The sequence below is a fragment of the Mustela erminea genome, chromosome 9, assembly GCF_009829155.1.
Source record: "Mustela erminea isolate mMusErm1 chromosome 9, mMusErm1.Pri, whole genome shotgun sequence".
NCBI lineage: Eukaryota > Metazoa > Chordata > Mammalia > Carnivora > Mustelidae > Mustela > Mustela erminea.
The window spans coordinates 44,676,311-44,699,030 of NC_045622.1; the positions used below are offsets into that span (position 1 = coordinate 44,676,311).

The window sequence follows — 22,720 nt, forward strand, 5'->3', positions numbered from 1 at the left end:
TTTTGTATTTCAGCAGTGTTATTGGTCTTTCTCCTGTATTCAGTTTCAGTTTTCATTGTAAGATATCACACACACACACACACACACAGAGGGGATGTTAAGACAGCAAATATATTTAAAATGATTTTGTGCTCACATTGTATATTTACAGAAAGCTTGAGGTAGGGTAGAAGGTGGAGGGGAACTTTAAACATCGTAGGGCTAGGTGGTTCTTTTAAGTGTTTAAGAATAAACAGATTTTAAAACTTCTTGCTCCTCCAAATTGGTGCTTTGTAGAAGATTGTTTAATTTACAGAATAAATTACAAGAAGTGCTAATACACGTACTCTGTATAAAAACTGTGTGCCTCATAAAAATAGTCACACTCAGTAGTGTTTTGAAATCTTTGAGGTTCTTTGAAAAAAATGAATTGAGGTCTTCAGAATAACTTTTTGAAAGATTAGATTATTAATTGATTTGGGATCTTTAACTTTTTTTTTTCTTGCTCAAAATACTGAAGCACCTAGGAAGACATTCACTAATACTTTTTCTGGGTAAACTGTTTTTTTTTTTAAGATTTTATTTATTTGAGAGAGAGATAACGAGAGAGAGCAAGAGCAAGAAGGAGAGGGAGAAGAAGGCTCCCTGCCGAGCAGGGAGCCTGACCCGGTGCTCGATCCCAGGAACCCCAGGTATCATGACCTGAGCCAAAGGCAGGTGCTTAGCCAACTGAGCCACCCAGGTACCCCTGGGTAAACATTTTTTGTAATAGCAATAGACCTCAAATTTTAGAACGTTCGGTATTTTTTTTTAAATCTGAAGATCTTTAAAGCTGTAAAAAGCACGTTGAAATTTTAGATCACTGTTGTATCTAAGTTTAAATTTTTTTTTTTTTCTGATCTGCTTTTCTGCTAATTTCAAGACACTCTTTTTTCATTGAACATTAATTGACACAGTTATTAATGATCCTAAGTGTCACATTTAATCACAGCTGTCTTAGCAATTCTTTTTAGTGGAACTATGCTATTAATTCCTTGAACTCAACAGATGTAACATGAGTTATACATCTTTGTTTATTTTTTCTCCACCATGTCAGGCACCCCCTGTAATGGCCTATCCTGCTACTACACCCACAGGCATGATAGGATATGGAATTGTAAGTATTGTTCCAGACAAAACTTTTTGAAAATAGATTGATATATATTTAACATGCCTTTTTACAGTTACTAAAAAATGAACTTGGTAATTCACATACTTTTAGTGTCTAACACAGAATCTTGTATCATAACATTGGTTTCATAAATATTTCTAGAATTGTCATTATACAGTAGATATCATTTATGAATGTTAATAGTAGTACCTGGCTTCTTTTTCCCCTCATAACTTTGCTAAGTATTTTATACTTCATTACAAACTCGTTTAAACATGAATGTTATCTCCAACCCTTTGTGTGCCCTTACATTAATAGTATTGAAGTCTTAAAACCTTAATACTATAGGGGAAGGGGGGAATTAACATTTCTTGAATTGTGTAGGGGCAAATTTAGTCCAGTATAGGCCAGAGACACTTTCCTATGACAGTGATTAATTACTGTCATACAGAAATACTTGTCTTACTTTTAAGCAGCCCATAATCCCAGTCTACACTGCCCTTACTGTCCCAACTCTCTAAGACTCACTTAGATAAGAAATGGAGGTAATGGCTTCAACCCCTGTATGTGGTTGAGGAACTGTTGATAATAGGAGGCAGCATCACATCCCTTGGGATTGCTACTGTGGCTGCTGTGCTACTTCTTTATTTACATTTTATGGAAGTAGCTCTGGAGTTTAATTGAAAGGTAGAACCTGTAGAAAGATAATATTATAATAGAGTATGGTATTTTAACCAAAATGATACTGTGGTGTGTATGTTCTCTATTTGGTTACTTATTTGTGTTAATTCTATACCATGGAGTAGTAGTTTTTAAACAAAGAGGTGGTTGGTTGAGACTCAATTTTCAGTTACTCAAGAAAAAACTAATCTCTTCATGTGTTATTTAAGCCTATTCTTGGTTCTCCCTAACAATAAATGAAATAAAAGGAAAGAACCATTGAGAGTAAACCACTTCAAAGAAACAACTGTATTCACTTAGGATCACTTGCATAATGGCATAAGAACTTGATTTGACATTCAAAGGCAGTTTGTTTTGAAATATCTTAGCCATTTTTCAGTTTCAAGTTTTCCTATGTCTAAAACTGCAAATTTGAAAATTTTGAATTGGTTAAAATTTTGACTGCCATACTGTAGTAAGGTTTAAATTTTGCTTAAATTTAAGCTTGCTTTTTTTTTTTTTAAACCTTAGAAGTATATACATCAAAGACTTTTAAAAAACTGTTAAGAATTTATGGCTGTCAGTCTTACTTGTATTTATAAGAATTTTTCCTTCGAGTTAAAATACTAGTACTTTCCATTCCTGCCATTCTTCTTGTTTACTACTTAAGCAAAATGTTAATCGACATTATCTAACTTAATATTTTTCTTTTCTTTTCTTTTTTTTTTTTTTTTTTAAAGCCTCCTCAAATGGGAAGTGTACCTGTAATGACACAGCCAACCTTAATATATAGCCAGCCTGTCATGAGACCACCAAACCCCTTTGGTCCTGTATCAGGAGCACAGGTACTTATGTGCCACATGTAACTCTTTTAAAATGTGCGTGATGTGGGAAGGATAGAATACTAAAAATTCCTTTTATACAACATAAGAAACAAACTGTTTTTCCCTTTGACAGTGGATGTTATTTGCTTCTTTATCATCTAAAAAAGCTTTTAAGAATATTGATTTATTTGGAAGAAGTGGACAAACAGATTACAAACATTAACGATGGAAAATTCTTGACAACTTACTGTTGGTCAATGCAGAGTACAGTTTTTTTTAGTTTAAGGAACCTACTTTCTGTTCATGATTGTGGCTTTGCTCTCCTTTGTGAACCCTAGAAACCTTGAACTCAGAGCTCCAGTGTTTGGTTTGACTGGTGCTAGAACAAAGGTGTTGCCCTTGAGATATTTGTGGAATGTGGCAAGTCTACAAAAATGATTTGAACGTTATTCTTTCACTAGATAACATGTATTTAAAAACAAATGGTGGTGGAGGTGGGGATGATGGGAAGGCAAAAAAAAAAATCTTGAAATGCCATGCTGACCTAATTTCTTTAAAGAAGAGACTTTCCTCTTCAATTGTTTCTAAGACCCTCTCCCAGTTCCTGAAATTTCACCCCAAATATTCACACTTTCATCCCATTATTGTTAGCTTTAGGGGAATCTGGATTTTTTTAGAAAAGTTTTTCCCCACTGTGGTTGGAAGAGATGTGCGGTTTCTTTGTTACTCACTTTTCTTGTGGCATACTAGTAGATATGACACTCAGGAAGTGATAGAACGGTTTCTCATTCGTTATGGCACTGATCCTGTTGTGTAACACTTGGTAGAAATTACACGCTATTATTAAAGGACTCCTTTCTTACGCTGCTTCTGATGCCAAGTGATTGGTTAACTTTCATGTGTTTAAAACTTATTTGAAAACATTGATGTGAGCATTTGGTAATGGACTTGTTATTCCTTTCCCACTTGAATATATGTAGTATTTCCATTTGCCAATCCCTATAGTGTTACACGACCAATATTAGTTTGCACTGACCCAGTTTGAATCTAGTCTCTGTGTATTTCATAGACTTGGGAAGCATAGGTGATCAGTCCTTTTGTTTTTTAGACTTTTGAGCATTTAACTCATTTCATAAATTGGCATCTCAGGGACTACCAGTAACTTGGAGTGGATAGTCAATTTAGTCCTGATTAAAAGGTAAAATCCATGTTCTTTGCAATTCATATATTTGCCCTGATGCCTCTTTTTTTCCCCTTTTGTCCATGTTAAAGTAACCTTTTCTTCCTGTTCCTTAATGAAAGTATTTATAATGAAAATAGCTGGGAGTGAGAGTAATTGATGCAGCCGTAACTTTTTTTTAATAAGTCAGTTATTTTGTATGTATTTGTTTTTATAAAATGGATTATGGAAATATATACATAGTTTACCTTGTGTTCTGTCTTTTACCAATAGTAGTTCTAAATACTGGCTTAACTTGCTAAAGAAGTACTAGATTTTGATAATCTTTTAAAATGTTTATTATTTCCCTAATGGTTGGTATAGACGGTTTCTTGAGATTGTAGGTCTCCCTTACGTCTTTTTTTTTCCCCAGTTTTTTTGTTTGTTATGTATACTTTTTTTTTTTAAAGATTTTATTTATTTATTTGACAGAGAGAGATATCACAAGTAGGCGGAGAGGCAGGCAGAGAGAGGAGGAAGCGGGCTCCCTGCTGAGCAGATAGCCTGACGTGGGGCTCGATCCCAGGAGCCTGGGATCATGACCTGAGCCAGAGGCTTTAAACCCACTGAGCCACCCAGGCACCCCTGTTATTTATACTTTTAATGTCAGATATGTATCATTTATTTTTTTAAGGAAAAAAGCGGGGAAAGGGCAGAGGAAGAGGGAAAGAAGCAGACCCTCTGTTGAGTGTGAAGTCTGATGTGGGGCTCCCTTTTATGACCCTGAGATCATGACCTGAGTCGAAATCAAGAGTTGGGTGCTTAACCAGTTGAGCCACCCAGTACCCCTATCATTTATTTATTATTTTTCCTGTATGGATTGATTGAGTGATTATGACCTTAAATGTATTTAAGAGAAAAAGCTATATTCCAGTGCTACAAATTTACCAGGAACTGCCTGAATACCACCTACTTGAACACCACCTAACATTTTCTGAACACTTGTATCACCTTCTTCTCAAAATAATTTTTAAGGTAGATGGGCTTGCTATCACCATCCTGTTTTAGAGATAGAGAAAGCTGAGACTTGGAAAGGTTCTTCAACTAAATAAATGATGAAATGCAACTTACCCCAGGAATCCTTGGTTTCTGGTCCAGTGCTCATTTGTAACACTCTTGCTCTCTACTTAATGGGGATTGGGCCCAAATGGCTACTATACTAGCACTGTCTTCCTTTTGGCATCAGTGAACTACTCTGCAAATCTTTGGGTTTCCTGCTGGATTATAAACTACATTTACACATTTCAGAATATAATTTCTGTAGATGTCAAGAACATCTGTAGTGTTGGGAATGCTTTGAATCTAACTCAAACATTTTATATGAATTTGCTTTAAAAAAAAAAATACTTGGTTTAAAAAATTGTGATAAAGGGGCACCTGGGTGTTGCAGTGGGTTAAAAGCCTCTGCTTTCAGCTTAGGTCATGATCTCAGGGTCCTGGGATTGAGTCCCGGATCCAGCTGTCTGCTCAGCGGGGAGCCTGCTTCCGCGCCCCCCCCTTGCCTACTTGTGATCTCTGTCTCAAATAAATAAAATCTTTTTTAAAAAATTGTGATAAAAATCTGCCTTTATAAAAAGTGCTGGTCTCCTAGCATCTCCTCTTATTCTAGGTTTTATATCCTGTTGCCTTCTAAAAATCCACGTAACTCACTAAACCATCAGAAAAGTGCAAGAATTCCCATGGGTTTGAAAAGAGACACTGACAGAAGTACCTTTTCCTAATGAAATTATGCCAGAAGAGAAGAGAATAAGAACATTAGAGTAATTAGTTTCAAGTTAAGAAATCAAATTTGATGTGAGCACTTAACTCTAAATATAGATTGAAGAAAGCATGTAAGGAAGCAAATAGATAACTAGAAAAAGAGAAAATCGGGTGGCAGGGAAATGGCTCCGAAAATCTTCTGTCAGTTTCAATCAGTTAAAAGGCAGAATCTCAGATTTTTTTTTTTTTTAAAGATTGGATTTATTTATTTTAGGGAGGGGAAGGGCAGAGAATTTCTAGCAGACTCCATGCTGAGACACTCATGACCTGAGCGGAAATCAAGAGTCAGATGCTTAACGAACTGAGCCATCCAGGCTCCCAAGAATCTCCTAACTTTTAATGTTACTTTTCATTACTTTAACCCTTTGTTCTCCAACTGTTCATCACAAAGCCCCATTAGTTTTTTTCTCTGCTATCATTACATCCATCCATCTTGCTTTCTACAGCCTTCACCCAGATTGGAACCCTTTATCTCATGCTTATTTTACAAGAGTCTCCCTGTGTTTCTTGTCTTTCTAATTTAATTCATTCTGAAGATATTGGAATAATCTCTGTGCGGTATTTTTAGCATCTTATCTCTATATTTAGAAACCTAAGGAAATGAATCTAAATATAACTGAACATATTACCCATCCTCTTAACTTTCCTTCTTTCTTAACAGCTACCTCACAAAGTCTCCTTAACTGTTAAGAGTAATAGGGAGTAAATAGAACATTCAGGTTCTTCAATTCCCATGCCTTTACAATTTTCAGAAAGTATCCAGTGTTATTCTACTGCTTGTCTTTGCCAGAAAGCCTTCATATGTTATAAAGTAGACTTAGTCTTTGTTCTTTTTTTCCCTTTGGTAATGCTTTTAGTTTTTTTTTTTTTTTTTTAATGGTTTTAGGGTTTTTTTTTAAAGTTTTATTTTATTTTTTAAAGATTTTATTTATTTATTTGACAGACGTAGATCACAAGTAGGCAGAGAGGTAGGCAGAGAGAGAGGGGGAAGCAGGCCCCCTGCTGAGTAGAGAGCCCCAATGTGGGGCTCAATCCCAGGACCCTGGGATCATGACCTGAGCTGAGCGAAAGGCAGAGGCTTAACCTACTGAGCCACCTAGGTGCTCCTAAGGTTGTATTTTAATTCCAGTTAGTTAATATACAGTGTTATATTAGTTTTAGGTGAACAATATAGTGATTCAACACTTGAATACCTTACCCAGTTCTCATTCTTTACTTATTCATTAGTCTTCTCTTGTCCCTTTCTAGTACTTCTGAGATCTGAAACTCTTTTCCTTATCCTGCATTATTTTTCTTTATAGAACTTACTATTACCCGACATCTGTTTGTCTGTCCTGTTTGTCTATCTATCCATCCATCCATCCAGTCTAGCAAGAGACTCCTGGAATGATTTATAAGCTTCGTAGAGGTAGGCTTCTGTGTGTTTGTTTACTTCTTTGTCCCTGATTCCTAGAACAGTGCCTGACTCACAAAAGTTTTGAACATTGTCAGACAAGTGAACCTGGTTAAAAACTTACCTTCTCTGTTACATTAACTTACTTGTCCTTCATTGATCTTTTCACTTACTTAATAACCATTGTGTAATAATTTATAGCCGTATTTAAAATCAGTTTAATTTGTTAGCTTTTAATGGTTCTGAGACAGTCCCTTGGATTAATTCTGCCCATTCAAATGCTAGTTGTAAACAGAATAATTTTTCTTAATGAATTAACCTTTTAGTTTTCTCATTATTTTCCTCCCGTTTTTCATTTGGATTCAAAATTCTTTGAAGACAGGGAAGACATGGTAAAGTAAACAGTAATTTAAATGTAAAGTGAAATCCCATCACAATAAAATGTTTTAATCAAATCCCAGTTCTGTACCTATTGCCAAAAATCTTTCCCTGCTCCTTGAAATGCTTTTTGGAACCTCTTACTCACCTAGGGCATAACCTGTATCTTCTGGTTTCTTGCTCGCTTACTTTAAGTTACGTTAATATTTTTAGAGTATCTTGGGATGCCTGGGTGGCTCAGTTGGTTAAGCAGCTGCCTTCGGCTCAGGTCATGATCCCAGCGTCCTGGGATTGAGTCCCACATTGGGCTCCTTGCTCAGCGGGGAGCCTGCTTCTCCCTCTGCCTCTGCCTGCCATTCTGTCTGCCTGTGCTCGCTCTCCCCCGCCCCCCCCCCCCCGATAAATAAATAAAAAAAAAATATTTTTAGAGTATCTCAGCCCTACCAGATATATTCATCTTACTGCCATTTAGTTGCCAAAAAATTGTGTTCTGTGTCCTTCATGTATCTAGGTTACTCTAAGTGCTGTGTTAGTGTTATCGAATACCTTCCAGATGGCTCTTATTTCAGACTAGACTACTCTGTTCTTTAGGATATTGTCTTTAACTTAATAGACTACACTGTACTATTGAAATTATGCCTTCCTATACACTCACCCTGTTCTCCCCTCGTTTTTTATGCTGTCTTATTCTGTATTTTTAAGGTATTTTTATGTAACTTTTGCTTAAAAAGATGGGGATTATGTTTCATGCCCAATATTGTAGCTTTTTAAAAATATATATTTATTTATTTTTAAAATTTCTTTTCAGTGTTCCAGCATTCATTGTTTATGCACCACACCCACTGCTCCATGCAATACATGCCCTCCATAATACCCTCCACCAGGCTCACCCAACCCTAACCCCTTGCCCCTCCAAAACCCTCAGATTGTTTTTGAGAGTCCACAGTCTCTCATGGTTCATCTCCCCCTCCATTTCCGGCAAGTCCCTTCTCCTCTCCATCTCCCCATGTCCTCCGTGTTATTCCTTATGCTCCACAAATAAGCGAAACCATATGATACTTGACTCTCTCTGCTTGACTTATTTCACTCAGCATAATCTCTTCCAGTTCCGTCCGTGTAGATACAAAAGTTGGGTATTCATCCCTTTCTGATGGAGGCATAGTACTCCATAGTATATGTGGACCACATCTTCCTTATCCATTCGTCTGTTGAAGGGCATCTTGGGTCGTTCCACAGTTTGGCGACTGTGGCCATTGCTGCTATGAACATTGGGGTACAGATGGCCCTTTTTCTCACTACATCTGTATCTTTGGGGTAAATACCCAGTAGTGCAACTGCAGGGTCATAGGGTAGCTCTGTTTTTAATTTTGTAAGAAATCTCCACATTGTTTTCCAAAGTGGCTGCACCAACTTGCATTCCCACCAACAGTGTAAGAGGGTTCCCCTTTCTCCACATCCTCTCCAACACACGTTTTTTTTTTGTTTTTTGTTTTTTTCAAAAGATTTTATTTATTTTACAGATGGTGATCACAGGTAGGCAGAGTAGCAGACAGAGAGAGAGAGGAGGAAGCAGGCTCTCTGCTTCAATGAGGGGCTTGATCCCAGGACCCTGAGATTATGACCCAAGCCAAAGGCAGAGGCTTCAACCCACTGAGCCACCTAGGCATCCCTCCAACACACGTTCTTTTACTGTCTTGTTAATTTTGGCCATTCTAAATGGTGTAAGGTGGTATCTCAATGTGGTTTTGATTGAATCTCCCTGTTGGCTAGTGATGATGAACATTTTTTCATGTGTCTGTTAGCCATTTGTATGTCTTCATTGGAGAATTGTCTGTTCGTGTCCTCTGTCCATTTTTTGACATAATTAATCTGTTTGTGGGTGTTGAGTTTGATATCCTGGATATCGGCCCTTTGTATTGTCATTTGTGAATATCTTCTCCCATTTCGTGGGTTGCCTCTGTTTTGTTGACTGTTTCCTTTGCTGTGCAGAAGCTTTTGATCTTGAAGAAGTCCCAGAAATTCATTTTCGCTTTTGTTTCCTTTGCCTTTGGAGACACATCTTGAAAGAAGTTGCTGTGGCTGATGTCAAAGAGGTTACTGCCTTTGTTCTCCTCTAGGATTCTGATGGATTCCTGCCTCACGTTGAGGTCTTTTATCCATTCCGAGTTTATCTTTTTGTATTGTGTAAGAGAATGGTCGAGTTTCATTCTTCTACACATAGCTGTCCAATTTTCCCAGCACCATTTATTGAAGACTGTCTTTTTTTCCACTGTATATTTTTTCCTGCTTTGTTTAGGATTGATTGACCATAGAGTTGAGGGTCCATATCTGGACTCTTTACTCTGTTCCTCTGGTCTGTGTGTCTGTTTTTATGCCAATACCATGCTGTCTTGGTGATCACAGCTTTGTAGTAAAGCTTGAAACAGTCAGTGTGATGCCCCTAGTTTTGTTTTTTTCTTTTTCAACATTTCCTTAGCAATTTGGGGTCTCTTTTGATTCCATACAAATTTTAGGATTGTTTCCTCCAGCTCTTTGAAAAATGCCAGTGGGATTTTGATTGGAATGGCATTGAAAGTATAGATTGCTCTAGGCAGTAAAGACATTTTAACAATGTTTATTCTTCTGATCCAAGAGCATGGAATGGTCTTCCATCTTTTTGTGTCTTCTTCTATTTCTTTCATGAGTGTCCTGTAGTTCCTTGAGTACAGATCTTTTACCTCTTTGGTTAGGTATTGTATGGTTCTTGGTGCTATAGTAAATGGAATCAATTCTCTAATTTCTTTTTCTGTATTTTCATTGTTAGTGAAAATACAGTGTACAGAAAGCAACTGATTTCTGTACATTGACTTTGTATTCTGCCACATTACTGAATTGCCGAATGAGTTCTGATAGTGTGGGGGTGGAGTCTTTTGGGTTTTCCATATAAAATATTATGTCATCTGTGAAGAGAGAGAGTTTGACTTCTTCATTGCTAATTTGAATACCTTTTATTTCTCTTTGTTGTCTGATTGCTATTGCTAGAACTTCTAATACTAGGTTGAACAAGAGTGGTGAGAGTGGGAATCCTTGTCGTGTTCCTGATCTCAAAGGGAAGGCTGTCAGCTTTTGCCCATAGAGGATGATATTCGCTGTGGGTTTTTCATAGATAGAGGAATGTTCCCTCTATCCCTGTACTTTGAAGTGTTTTAATCAAAAATGGATGCTGGATTTTGTCAGATGCTTTTTCTGCATTGATTGAGAAGACCATGTGGTTCTTCTCTCTTCTCTTATTGATTTGTTCTATCACATTGATTGAATGTTGAACCACCCTTGCAATCTAGGGATAAATCCCACCTGGTCATGGTGGATAATCTTTTTAATGTACTGTTGGATCCTATTAGCTAGGGTCTTGTTGAGAATCTTAGCATCCATATTCATCAGGGATATTGGCCTGAAATTCTCCTTTTTGGTGGGGTTTTTGAATATTGTAGCTTTTAAGGAAAAAAAAAAATGCTGCATTAGTGTATCTTACCTAGATGTTTGACTAAGTGGGAAATACTAGATCCCTGTGATTGGTGATTTTTTTTCTCTTTTCATGCTTCCTCCCAGTTTCGCTCACTGTTTGATGGCTTATTTTAAGTGTGTTTGTTTATTAACTTGAGGAGAATCGGGACTCTTAGGGGACTCTTACTTCTTCTCTTAATGGTGTTTAAATCTTACTAATACTTATTGGTGTATACACTGAAATGCCCATTGCTGACCAGTAGTTTATTAAACTCATTCTACTTTGCATTATGCAGCTTTTCTGTTAAAAGCATGAAGACAGTTCATCTAGTTTCAGTTTTCTTTTGAAGTCACTTTAATGCGAAGTAATATTCTTTCAGTGGATGTTTATGAGGCAGTTCAGATGTTGTTGAAGATCTTGGGGATGGGGAGTGGGTATTATGTTAGTTACATTCTTATCACTTCCTTACATGAGAAACTTACTCTGATCCCATACCAATCTACTTTTCAAAAGCAGTATGAAAACCAAAGTGTTACTTATGGGCATTTAATTTTTAAAATAAGCTGTCAGGGTGCCTGGGTGGCTCGGTTCTTAAGCTGCTACCTTCTGCGCAGGTCATGATCTAGTGTTCCAGGATCAAACCCCTCACCAGGAGGCCTGCTTCTCCCTCTCCTACTCCCCCTGCTTGTGTTCCCTCTCTCGCTGTGTTTGTCTCTGTCAAATAAATAAAATCTTAAAAAAAAAAAAAAAAGTTAAATAAGTGTACTGTCGAAAGTTTTGTTTCTTGATTGGTATTGGTTTTGTTTTGTTTTAATATGGCGGGTTGCCAGTTTTATTTATGGAGGAAAGGCTAAGGATGCAAAAAGGCTGCTGTGTTTTGTTTGTAACGGCCAATTTTAAGTAAGTCTGCATCAGTTAAGTGTCTGAAAAGAAACAATGGCTTGTTGTGAGTATCTTTTACCCTTCTAAATAAGGACACTGTTGGATATAGGAATAATTCAAGTCTTAAAAAAATTCCCTTTTTAATGACTTTCTTGTGTGTCAGAACTAGTGGATCTTTTTGCTGTTAGGCTTAATCCTTACTCTTTTCGTTTCTTTTTTCTTTTTTCTTAACTTTCCTGGTGTTTTAAATGTTGGTTGTTGGCAGTGCCTCTTCTGTCACCTGATCTGCCCAGCTGGATTTTTGTGAAAAAGACCTTTTGCCTTGTCAGCAGTGCATTATACTCATTTACGGTTGCCTCCTAGAAGATACCATGAGGGAATATAGTTCAGGAATTGGGATTTAATACCATAGATGAGAGTGGTTCCGTAGTCCCTGGGGTACACCTGAATCAGAACAAAAATTTGAGAAGTCCATCTGCTGACTTTTTTTTTTTTTTTTTAAGATTTTGATTACTTATTTGACAGAGATCACAAGTAGGCAGAGAGAGGAGGGGAAGCAGGCTCCCCACAGAGCAGAGAGCCTGATGCAGGGCTCGATCCCAGGACCCTGAGACCATGACCTGAGCTGAAAGCAGAGGCCTAACCCACTGAGCCACCCAGGCGCCCCTAATCTGCTGACTTTTGATGTTAATAAGACAACCTAGAGAATAAGGCCTTTTTACTGTTTCTTTCCTAAGGACATTCTTTCTAAAAGGTAGAGATCTAATTTCTTGTCTTAAACAAAACCAGAACATACTCTTAAAATCTTGAATGACCATAAAGTTCTACCTTCGTGATTACCGTAACTGACCATATACAGCAGTGTGTGGTTAGAAAATACAGGGTATATTGACTGTCTAACATTTACTAGAGGAGTCCCTTTTTTTTTTTTAAATTAAAATTAAAATTTTATTTATTTGACAGAGATCACAGGCAGGCAGAGAAGCAGGCAGAGGGGGGGACCCCCTGAGCAGAGAGCCCGATCCAGGGCTCAGTCCCAGGACCCTGGGATCATGACCTGAGCTGAACGCAGAGGCTTTAACCCACTGAGCCACCCAGGCTCCCCTAGAGGAGCCCTTTTTAAAAATTATTTCTCTGTTACACTTTAACTTTTTCCTGTATGTTAAATATAGCCATAAATTCTGGCTGAGTTGAAATTAACTGGGATAGCAGAGTTTAGAGAGGAAACAAAAGCACCTGCCTTGGAGTCAGCATATCTGCATTAGAGTCTACTGTTAGTGTCATGGGGCTGCCCATAGCAAGGTATACCACAAATTTGATGGCTTAAATCAGAAATACATTCTCTCACAGTTCAGAAGGTAGAATTCTGAAAACGTGGCCCCCAGGGCTGTGCTTCTTCCAAATCCTCTGGAGGAAGATCTTGCCTTTCTTTTTTCCCAGAGGAAAGGAGTTAGCCCCAGTCATTATTTGGTTTGCAGCTCTAGCACTTCAATCTCTGCCTCTCTCACATCGCATTCTCCCGTGTCTGTCTTCATGTGGCATTTCCCTCTTAAAAAGACACCATCATTGTGTTAGTGTCCTTTTAATGACTTCATCTTAACCTGATTACGTCTGCATAGATAATGTTACCAAATAAGGTCACATTCATAGGTCCTGGGAATTAGGACCTCCTATGTTTTTGAGGTCCTTAATTATAACTCTTACCTGCCAACATCAGATAAATACATGGACATAGGTCATGGTGGTGACAGGGCGGCCCTCCTGAGCATGGGCCACATTAGTGCGGGAATCATCCATGTGCCCAGTAGACTGTGGACACTGTTCACAGAAACCAAGCCACATCAGTCTTCAGGATTGTATCAGCAGGACTTTAATGGCTCAACCTTTTTGGAATGTAGTGTTACCCAGAAGTATGAAACTTCAGTTTATAATAATTAAAGTATTTATTTAGACCAAAGAAATAAGCTCATCTGTTTTGGGGTGAGGGGTAAACCTTTTTTGAAATGTCTAAGTCTAAAATTCTCTTCTTAGACATTTTTAGTGGAAATAGACTACATAAAACAGGTAAAAGCATGTAGCTTAAAGCTCATATGGAATACAGTGCAGAAAAAATTTTTTTAACCAAGCTGGGGTGCCGTATTTTCAGTAAATGGCAAACAGGGGGTGTGTTATAGTCACATTTAATTACTGTTTCATCTTATAATAATAGTTGACATAAACCTTGGTTTTTATTTTTATACAGAGCTTATTTTATCACCAAAAACATTTTAATTTAACATTTAATTAAAAATTTGTTTTTAATTTAACAAGAGACAGGTAAATTATGTTTCTTACATCTGAGGGGCCTAAGGTTGAATGTAATATGGACACAGAAGTAAGTGACTGGTTGATGGCAGAATAAGAACCATTATAAGAGAAACACAGCGTGTTGAGAGCACAGTGGATTCAATGACTTTTGAGCTGGGCTTCTTTTACAGCAATAGATGAGCAATTATTGTAGGTGATAGGGAGGTTTGAACTAGTATTTGAGCTAATAAAGGTCAGGCAATGTATTGATGCTTTATGTATATTTTCATTTAATCCTCAAGACAGTCTTAAAGGGATGTAGGAGCATTGGGTCTGGATAGTCTAAGCCCCATTTATAGAAGTGCCAGGTAAATTAGATTCAGTGCTATCTTTCTATAAAGCTCAGCTCTGTCAACCTGGACGAAGGAAATACATACCCATTTTCTTAAGATGTTGACTTTGCTTCTCTAACAAAGACAGAGTGAGTCTCTACAACATTGCTATTTGCTATCCAGACTTTTGGGTGACTGCGGAATTCAAATGGAAAAAAAAGATGTGGCAGGGTTTCATCTTCTCCAAGAATTTTGAGCACAGGCAGTGATATGTCAGAAGTTTATCCTTAAATATCCAATTCTTCATTCTCCTGTAAGCAGTTACACTAGTCTCACTTTCACACTGCTGTTACTTTCTTGTTCTGACCTGAAATTTTCTTTCTTCGGTGTTGAACAGGAAGCTAACGAAGGAGTAACCATTTTTGTTTTGATATGTGGTGTAGCAATAGAATTCTTTGTTTAAAATCTCTTTTATGTATGTTTGACTTTTATTAAAGTTAACTTAGGATTTGTGTACTCTGTATTATACTAATAAACACATGCTACAGGGCGCCTGGGTGGCTCAGTGGGTTAAGCCACTGCCTTCGGCTCAGATCATGATATCAGGGTCCTGGGATCGAGGCCCGCATCGGGCTCTCTGCTCAGCAGGGAGCCTACTTCCCTCTCTCTCTCTCTGCCTGCCTCTGTCTTCTTGTGATTTCTGTCAAATAAATAAATAAAATCTTTAAAAAAAAAAAAATGCTACAACCAAAAATATCTAAAGCAAAGATTTTTTGGTAGCATTAGAATTTTTCTTCCCATTTCAACATTATGTTTTAAAGGTTGATTAGAGTGGAGGGAAAGGGGGGAGGAATTTCTGTGGAGAGTTACCATCATCAGTTACTTGTAAATCTTAGTATTTCTACTTATACGCTGCTCTTCTTTTACTGTTTCTCAGTATTTTATTTTCCTATAAGATGAGGAAGGAAGACTAAGTATGTCCATATTAGACTTAACAGTTAAGAGTGACTATTAAGGGGCGCCTGGGTGGCTCAGTGGGTTGAAGCCTCTGCTTTCGGCTCAGGTCATGATCCTAGGGTCCTGGGATCGAGCCCCACATCGGGCTCTCTGCTCAGCAGGGAGCCTGCTTCCTCCTCTCTCTAGGTCTGCCTCTCTGCCTACTTGTGATCTCTGTCTGTCAAATAAATAAATAAATCTTTAAAAAAAAAAAAAAGAGTGACTATTAAAGCATATTCAGGGGCACCTGGGTGGCTCAGTGGATTAAAGCCTCTGCCTCTGGCTCAGGTCATGATCCCAGTGTCCTGGGATCGAGCCCCACATAGGGTTCTCTGCTCAGCAGGGGGCCTCCTTCCTCCCTCTCTCTCTGCCTGCTTGTGATCTCTGTCTGTCAATATAAATAAAATCTTTTAAAAAAAGGCATATTCAGTTGTGTTATAGGTCAGTTTAATTTGAACAATAGTGCTGATTTTTTTTTAAGCACTGTGGGATTTGGTATGGAGAGTAGTTGAAATAAATGACTAAAAGGCCATGTTTTATTTTGTTTTAAAGATTTCATTTATTTATTTATGGGAGGAAAAGCTGAAGTGGGAGGAGAGGTGGGAGGGAGAACAAGAGAATCCTCAACAGACTCTCTGTTGAGCAGGAGCTCCGTCCTTTGACCCTGAGATCATGATCTGGGCCGAAATCAAGAGTCCGACGTGCATCCAGCTGAGCCACACAGGTGCCCCTGGGTTTCTTTTATTTTTAAATAGGCTCCTTGGCCAGTGTGGAGCCTTAGGCCGGGCCTTCAACTCACCATCTGAGTGGAGATGAAGAGTCGGACACTTAACAGACCACTCCCCCACACCATGTTTTATTTTTTTGTGTGATGGCATATTTGAAGTAGGATTTTTTTTTTTTTAAGAGCGCACACACGCCTGGTACTAGCAGCCCTACATAATCTCTAATTTACCATAGAATGATAAGTAAAGGAGGGTCAGCTCTTTTACTTACAGGTGACTTTCCAGACTCTTCTAGTCCCTGTTTCTCACCCACCAGGATCCTGTTGAGCCCTTCGTGCTCTTTTTTTTCTTCTTCCTGCTTCCCTTGAGCAGTAATTGGGCTCTTGCAGCATATATCCTTTTCTTTTTCCTTATTTTCTCTTAGCGCTGGGTACTTTCTCACCAGTGCATGGTGTGCCTATGGTTTGCAGGCGCCGGGAAGAGGCGGGCACAGGTGTTTCAGGGCTGCTTCACCGCCATGCCTGTAGTGCTCTGCAGTCAGCCAAACCAGTCAGGGCCATAGTTTAATGTGCTTGAGATGAGTGTTGATGATGTAGAACTTATTACAAGGATATTGGCTCTTGTTTTCTCATGTTTTAATTTGGCTACATATTTATAAATGTAAGCTCTAGGTGTGTGGATATTTCCAGGTTAGTTAGAAACTGGCACTTTTTTCTCCCCAAGGAAATAGATCCTGTTTAACATTATTTTTAAGTCTGTAGGACTTCTCTCTAGCAGTGTGCTCAGACATTGAGAAGAGTAGAAGCGTTCCCTCCCATTGATCATATTCCTCATGCATTTTCCTCTGAGACTGTCGGGTCTTCAGACTGCCATCTTCATGAAAACATGTGACTTAAGACATTTTAGTCTTTAAATCTTTAGTCTTAAGTCTCTCATAGGAGACTTGAGATTTTGGATGCAATCTACCCCAATAAGGGATTTTTGATGTTTTTGTTTGAACTTCAAGTGAAAGAGAAAATTTGTTTTGGAAAGAAACCCAGTTAATCTTAGATTCCCTCCAGCTCAGAGACTGGTGATCACTTTACTTGAAGTCATTCTGCTTCTGAATGGTCATCCATGGTTGGTCTGAAGTGGGGAGGAGGAACCATCTTTCCAAACCACCTTACTTTGTCTCTGCCTGGCTGTTACTTGAATCCCCAAGCCCAGTGTGCTGCTCTGTCCTTCCATTTGTAGCTGCCTATGTAAGTTCATCATCCTTTCATTGTCTCTTCCCATTGTCTTTGATTGTTTATTTTTGAGAAAAGGGTATGGATTAGGAAAGTAACTCAACCACTAAAATAACTGAAGTTGATTTCCAGACCTTTAAATTGCTTTTGACATCTGCACCAACAAATTGCATGTACTTGTGTTGTAATATTTGCTGAAAGTCATTGCCTATTCATTCTCTGTAGTGCTTTTCTTAAAAGGTAAAATTGAGATCACTTTGAACTAGCAAAGACAGGTGATGAGGCTTGAAATCCATAATAGGATTTGAGTGTTGAAAATATGAATTGAAACTATTCCCCCTTAGTCAACTTTGATTTAATACTCAGTTGAACATCCCTAGAAGGATAGCTCATTTAGTAATGCTTGCATGCCTCTGTGCTTGTCTGTCTCTGCAATCTTATGCAGCGGGGGAGAAAAAAAAATTAAAAGTTTGTTCCAAACTAAAAGCATTTGTGTTTGGTTTGAAATATTCAAAGTAGGTTTGGTGAAGGAGCTACACATACGAAAATGAACCTGTTATTCTTCAGGAACTGTCTGTCTTTGAGGGAATACTGATGATACGTTACTGAGTTTAACAAACTCTTTTTGCCTCACCATATATTCAAATTAAATGAGAGCAGCTAATTCCAAGAATCCAGCAAATGTTACCAAGTAGAAAACGATCAATGATCTTAAGTATTCCCTATTTTCAGGGCATATGTGTGGGCAGTTAGACTAGGTGACCTCTAACGTCACTTTTGCCTCCCAGAATGTATGCATCAGCCATAGCACATCCAGAGAAAGAGCAGGAGACAACTCCATGTGAAAACACTGTGAGCACTGAGGACAAGACTTTCCACCTCTTAGGAAAAAGGAAGGAAAGAATATTACAGATGGATGTATTGGGTCTGAGCTGAGGTTAGAGTTTGCACAGCTTTTGACAAGTAGCCTGGATACAGGAAGCCATCTTTCCTTAGTTAAAAAGAAAAAAAATCACAATTACGCCCTTTCTTCCCCTTTTCCCCCCACCCACAATAGAAGTCTTAACTGTGGGTCAGCTTTTATCAACCTTTTTGAGTAAAAGACTTTCATTCCTTTGGAATTTCAGAAACAAGAATTTGTTTTCTGAAAAACACATGCCATTGGATACCTTTAACTTGACATGTGATTGAAACTTTTGTTTTAATAATTCCATTTTCTACAAAGGCTGCCTCTATATTTATTAAAGATGAAAACAAAACCACTTCTTCTTTCATTACATTTTCTGCTTTCATGTTCTGTCATTCAGAGATCTTTTTTTCTTTCCCTCTCTCTGTCTTCTTTTCCCCCAGCTGTCGGCAGCATCCAGCCCCTCCAGTCACAGTCCTCACAGAGCTTCAGGAAAGGACCCTTTTGCAGAGCTCTCTTTGGAGGATTTCTTATAAATCACTTTAGGTATTGCTGCTTGTTGGGTGAGATGGGGAGTTAAATACTTTAAAAGTTTATCAAATATTAAACACAGTTCGCTCTTCTCCTTTGTTTCTTTAAAGGACGCTATCTTGCTCTTCCTCCTTCCTCCTCTGTTCTTTAGGTGAAGAATAAAAATAGACCTCAAAATAGGACGTAAGGACAAACAGTTTTTGGAAACTGCTTTAACATAATTAGAAGGTGTGAAATCAAAGAATCATCTCATGTTTACATACAAGCATCCACTGCTCACAGCAGATGGATGGGATCAAATACCACCCTTAAAAAATCTGGGTGTTTGTGTCATTCTTAAAAGATGTATGGAGAACAACACAGTTCTACATGTTGGATTAGAGTTTGATTTTAATGTCCCTGAACATTATTTGTGAAGAATTCATTTTAACAGTTTCTTTAAAATGTTATATTTATGTGTGCCTTTTCATTTAAAACCAGTGACATTTTTCCCCAAAATAGACCTTTTTTTTTTTTTTTTTAAGTTAAGGGCATGTGAATACTTTATGCCCTTTTTGATTGAAGAATTCTATGTTTGATCCACACTGCCTCTTTTTGCTGGAAGGTGGTGAAGTTTGTTCTTCTTGGTGCTCTAGCCCCTAGTAGAGATAGAGCTTCTAGATCTTTGAGAGTTGAGAGATCTTCTGATTTGACAAGTTTATTAGCACATCTACTTCAGTAATGTCTTTGGATGAACAGTTTAAGAGATATCCTAAGTGAAGTATCTGAGCAAATAGTGAGGCCCTGTTGAAAACTATTCCTTCATAGATCTTTCAGATTTTTATTTATATTAGTAAAGCAGTGATTTAGTAAGCATAATATTACTCTTCCTTTAATTATTTAATTTTATGATATCATTTGGAAATGATACCAGATTGTGCTTTTCATCACTGAGATTTTCACATGGAATATTTGTGTTCATGGAGAGATGTTCTCAATTTGTCAGTGAAAATTTGTTCATTCATTTTCTTTCTTCCCCAGTCTCTTGGTTTTGGTAATTAGATATATTTGGAAGTCCCTCTAATTAGGCTTCAAATATTGAGTCCTGGCACATGATGAGCTGATAATAGTGACCTAGTTTTGTAATCAGGGTTGTGATAAATATGCAGTAAACATTTCTGGGCCAGTTGAATGGTAAAAGCCACAGAGCATTTTTTTTTTTTTTTAAATGAGAAGACATCTTACAATGCTGTAAGTGAACTTACACTCTTCTTCTTTTTTTTTTTTTTTCCAGATACAGTTTATGTAACTAGATGGAAGAGAATGGAATTATTCCAAAAAGACAAGTGCTCAAGCAGCAAATACTTAACTTCCAGCAAAATCCAAACTGCTGTCTCTTAAACTCTCTTCTTCCATTAGAATGCTACAGTAACCCAGTGAAGGCCCATGAAGGAAATTGGGACTAGTCTATAGGAGAACATATCAATACAGTTTATAAAGCCAAGAATTGCCATGATTTCAGACTAAGATCTGTCTTTTTGGTGACTAACTTTTCAGTTCTTTCAACTCTTATTAATACCCATAATCAGTAACCTACCAAGAGAAGCCCTTATTTGGAAAGCGTGAAATTTGTATTTGGAAAAGCTGCCTGGAGAGAAGAGCTGTGTCCTTTACTGTAATGCAACAGAACTCTTTTGGGGGGGATCAAAATCGTAATTCTTAATTATGCAGTATCTTTCTTTTCTCCAGTCCTCACAGATACAGGAACAGTAACTAAAATTAACTTTTCTTTAAAAAAAAATTATATATTCAGTTTGCAGTAGACATTCCTTAAGTATTTGTATTTATTTATGATTATCAATTTACGTAACATTAATATTGTATCAGACCTCCTTATGAAAATGAGTATGGATGTACACAGTATGTTTGATTTTTATCCATAAAAGTGAATCTGATTCAGAATGCTTTTCAGCTGACATACAGAGCACTAAATATTTTAAGGCAAGTCCATAGGTCTGAGTCGCTTAAGAATTTTCAGTCTCTATGGGATTTAGGGAAGCATTATAAATGCATTAATCCTTATAGTCAATTCTGTGCCTAGGATTTTGCAAGGGAACAGTTCGCTGACTAGGAAAAGCACTACATTTTAAATTCAGCATTAGTGCATTGGGAAGGAACTTTACTGCTTTGTGCTTGGCATGTCATTATTTTCCATTTGACATTAGGGCCTTTCCAAAATGAATGTGAGGAATTGCTTTCACTTCAAGACTTTCCTTCTTTTCAGTAAAACTCTAGGAGGTGTTAAGGGGGGAGGGGAGGGGACAAAATCCTTGAAACCTTTTATTTGGCTCATGCCATGTTATGATCATGTACCTTTTAAATAAGGGGAAATAGTATCTTTAAAGTTAATGTCTAGCCAAGAGTTTAGTTAACGAAGAATTAAACTGCACTGTTGATCGGTGCTTTGTGTAAATACATCTTAACGTTTTGGTTGAGAGGGGCCTTAAGAAGGACAGTTCGTTGTAGGAAAGCAATTCTGTACATGAGTTTAAGCATACTTGTTGCATTGTCTCTGCAGATTCTATTTTTGTTTACAATATTAAAATGTATGTTAGCAAAAATGGGTGGATTTTCAAATAAAATGCAGCTTCCACAAAACTTTTTGTTATGGTATTCTGGTCTGAGGTGTATTGTTTGTTTTGTTTTGTTTTGCTTTCTGCGTTTTCTTTATCATCAGTATCATTTTTTTTGCTAGTAAAAACATATCCAGGTGATTATATTTGCTGACTTAATACAATGTAAATTTTATTTGTTTTAACTTAATTTCCTAAAAGATTTATCTTTGTACCTTTTGTTTTCCCTCTAGACCCTTATTGATAAACTAAACCACTTATTAAAATAGTTGATTTTTGTGTTTTGATCAGAGGTCTTCAGTCAGGTAAGTGTAAAGAGAGAAAAAGGTTGGTCACATTGATGCATGTGATATTCTGCCAGAGAGACCTCTGAATGTATCACGTTTAATATGGAATAGTAAGGAGGATTCATCATACATGATGGAGGAATTAAAGACTTTGCATTGATAAGTGTCTGCATAATATTTGCCATGGTTGGGGAAAAAAAAACAGCTTTAGCCAATATACTTTGTTAATTTTACCAGTTTCTGAGTTGCATTAATATTAAATCATTTTCATTAAGCTGGGAAATTGTACTTTTGTAGTTAACTTCCTTAACATTATCACAGATTTGATTGTTCTCTTGTGTTTGAGTGAATCTTCTATTTCGGGTCTGTGGCTTGTTCTTTTATAATTACTTTTATTATTGTTGTCATTGTTATTGTTATTTGTGTGTTTGTGAGGGTGCTTTAGAAATATTTTCATCCTACTGAAACAATTTTGGGACTTGTTGGATAGGTGTTACCCACATTTTACCCATTTTACAGATTGGAATCAGGAACTGGGAAAGCAACTTGCTCAGGTTGATAAGCTAATAGACAAAGGAGTCAGGTCTTTGGTTTCATGATCCATTGTTCTTTTTATGACCTGCTGTTTATAAACCAAAAAGGGAATTTTGTCCCTCTGCATTGTAGACTGACAAACACTTCGCTCCTGTGTGGTCTTCTTCCATGAAGCACATATTCTGCTTCTTGCTCTGATGCCCGTACATCATGGGCAAGGAGAAATAAAAAAACATGATCGTACAACTTTAGTCACAGTATAACAAGTGAGGTACATTAGCTGTTGAATGCTTAACTGTATTAGGTTATAAACCTGTACATACCCACACCATCTTAGTACCCAGCTACCAAGCTGGCAGTGGCTACAGAGGAGGTAAGATTATTAGCTGCAGAGGGCAGCTATACTCATCACAGATTACTTTCAAAATTAGTTTAGTTTTGACCTAACATTGTCATTTAAAATTTTCTTAAAGATAGCCTTTTCTTTCTTGATTTTAAAAAAATTTTTTTTAAAGATATGTTTTTCTTAACCAGTGATTATGAGAGTCCATATT

The 22,720-nt window shown here is 37.4% G+C and overlaps 1 protein-coding gene across 13 annotated transcripts in view; it reads left to right on the plus strand.

Moving 5' to 3' along the window:
* PICALM (phosphatidylinositol binding clathrin assembly protein) overlaps positions 1-20,190 on the plus strand; it is a 111,080-nt gene extending 90,890 nt beyond the window's left edge. For 12 of the 13 annotated variants that reach the window (XM_032357466.1, XM_032357461.1, XM_032357464.1 and 9 more), the window contains 4 exons: positions 1,076-1,135; positions 2,530-2,634; positions 18,646-18,748; positions 20,007-20,190. In XM_032357466.1, coding sequence (XP_032213357.1) covers positions 1,076-1,135; positions 2,530-2,634; positions 18,646-18,738 — 258 coding nt within the window. In that variant the 3' untranslated portion in view covers positions 18,739-18,748; positions 20,007-20,190. The remainder of the gene's footprint in view (positions 1-1,075; positions 1,136-2,529; positions 2,635-18,645; positions 18,749-20,006) is intronic. The other variant, XM_032357468.1, reaches the window with a different exon arrangement.
* The last annotated feature ends 2,530 nt before the right edge of the window (positions 20,191-22,720 follow it).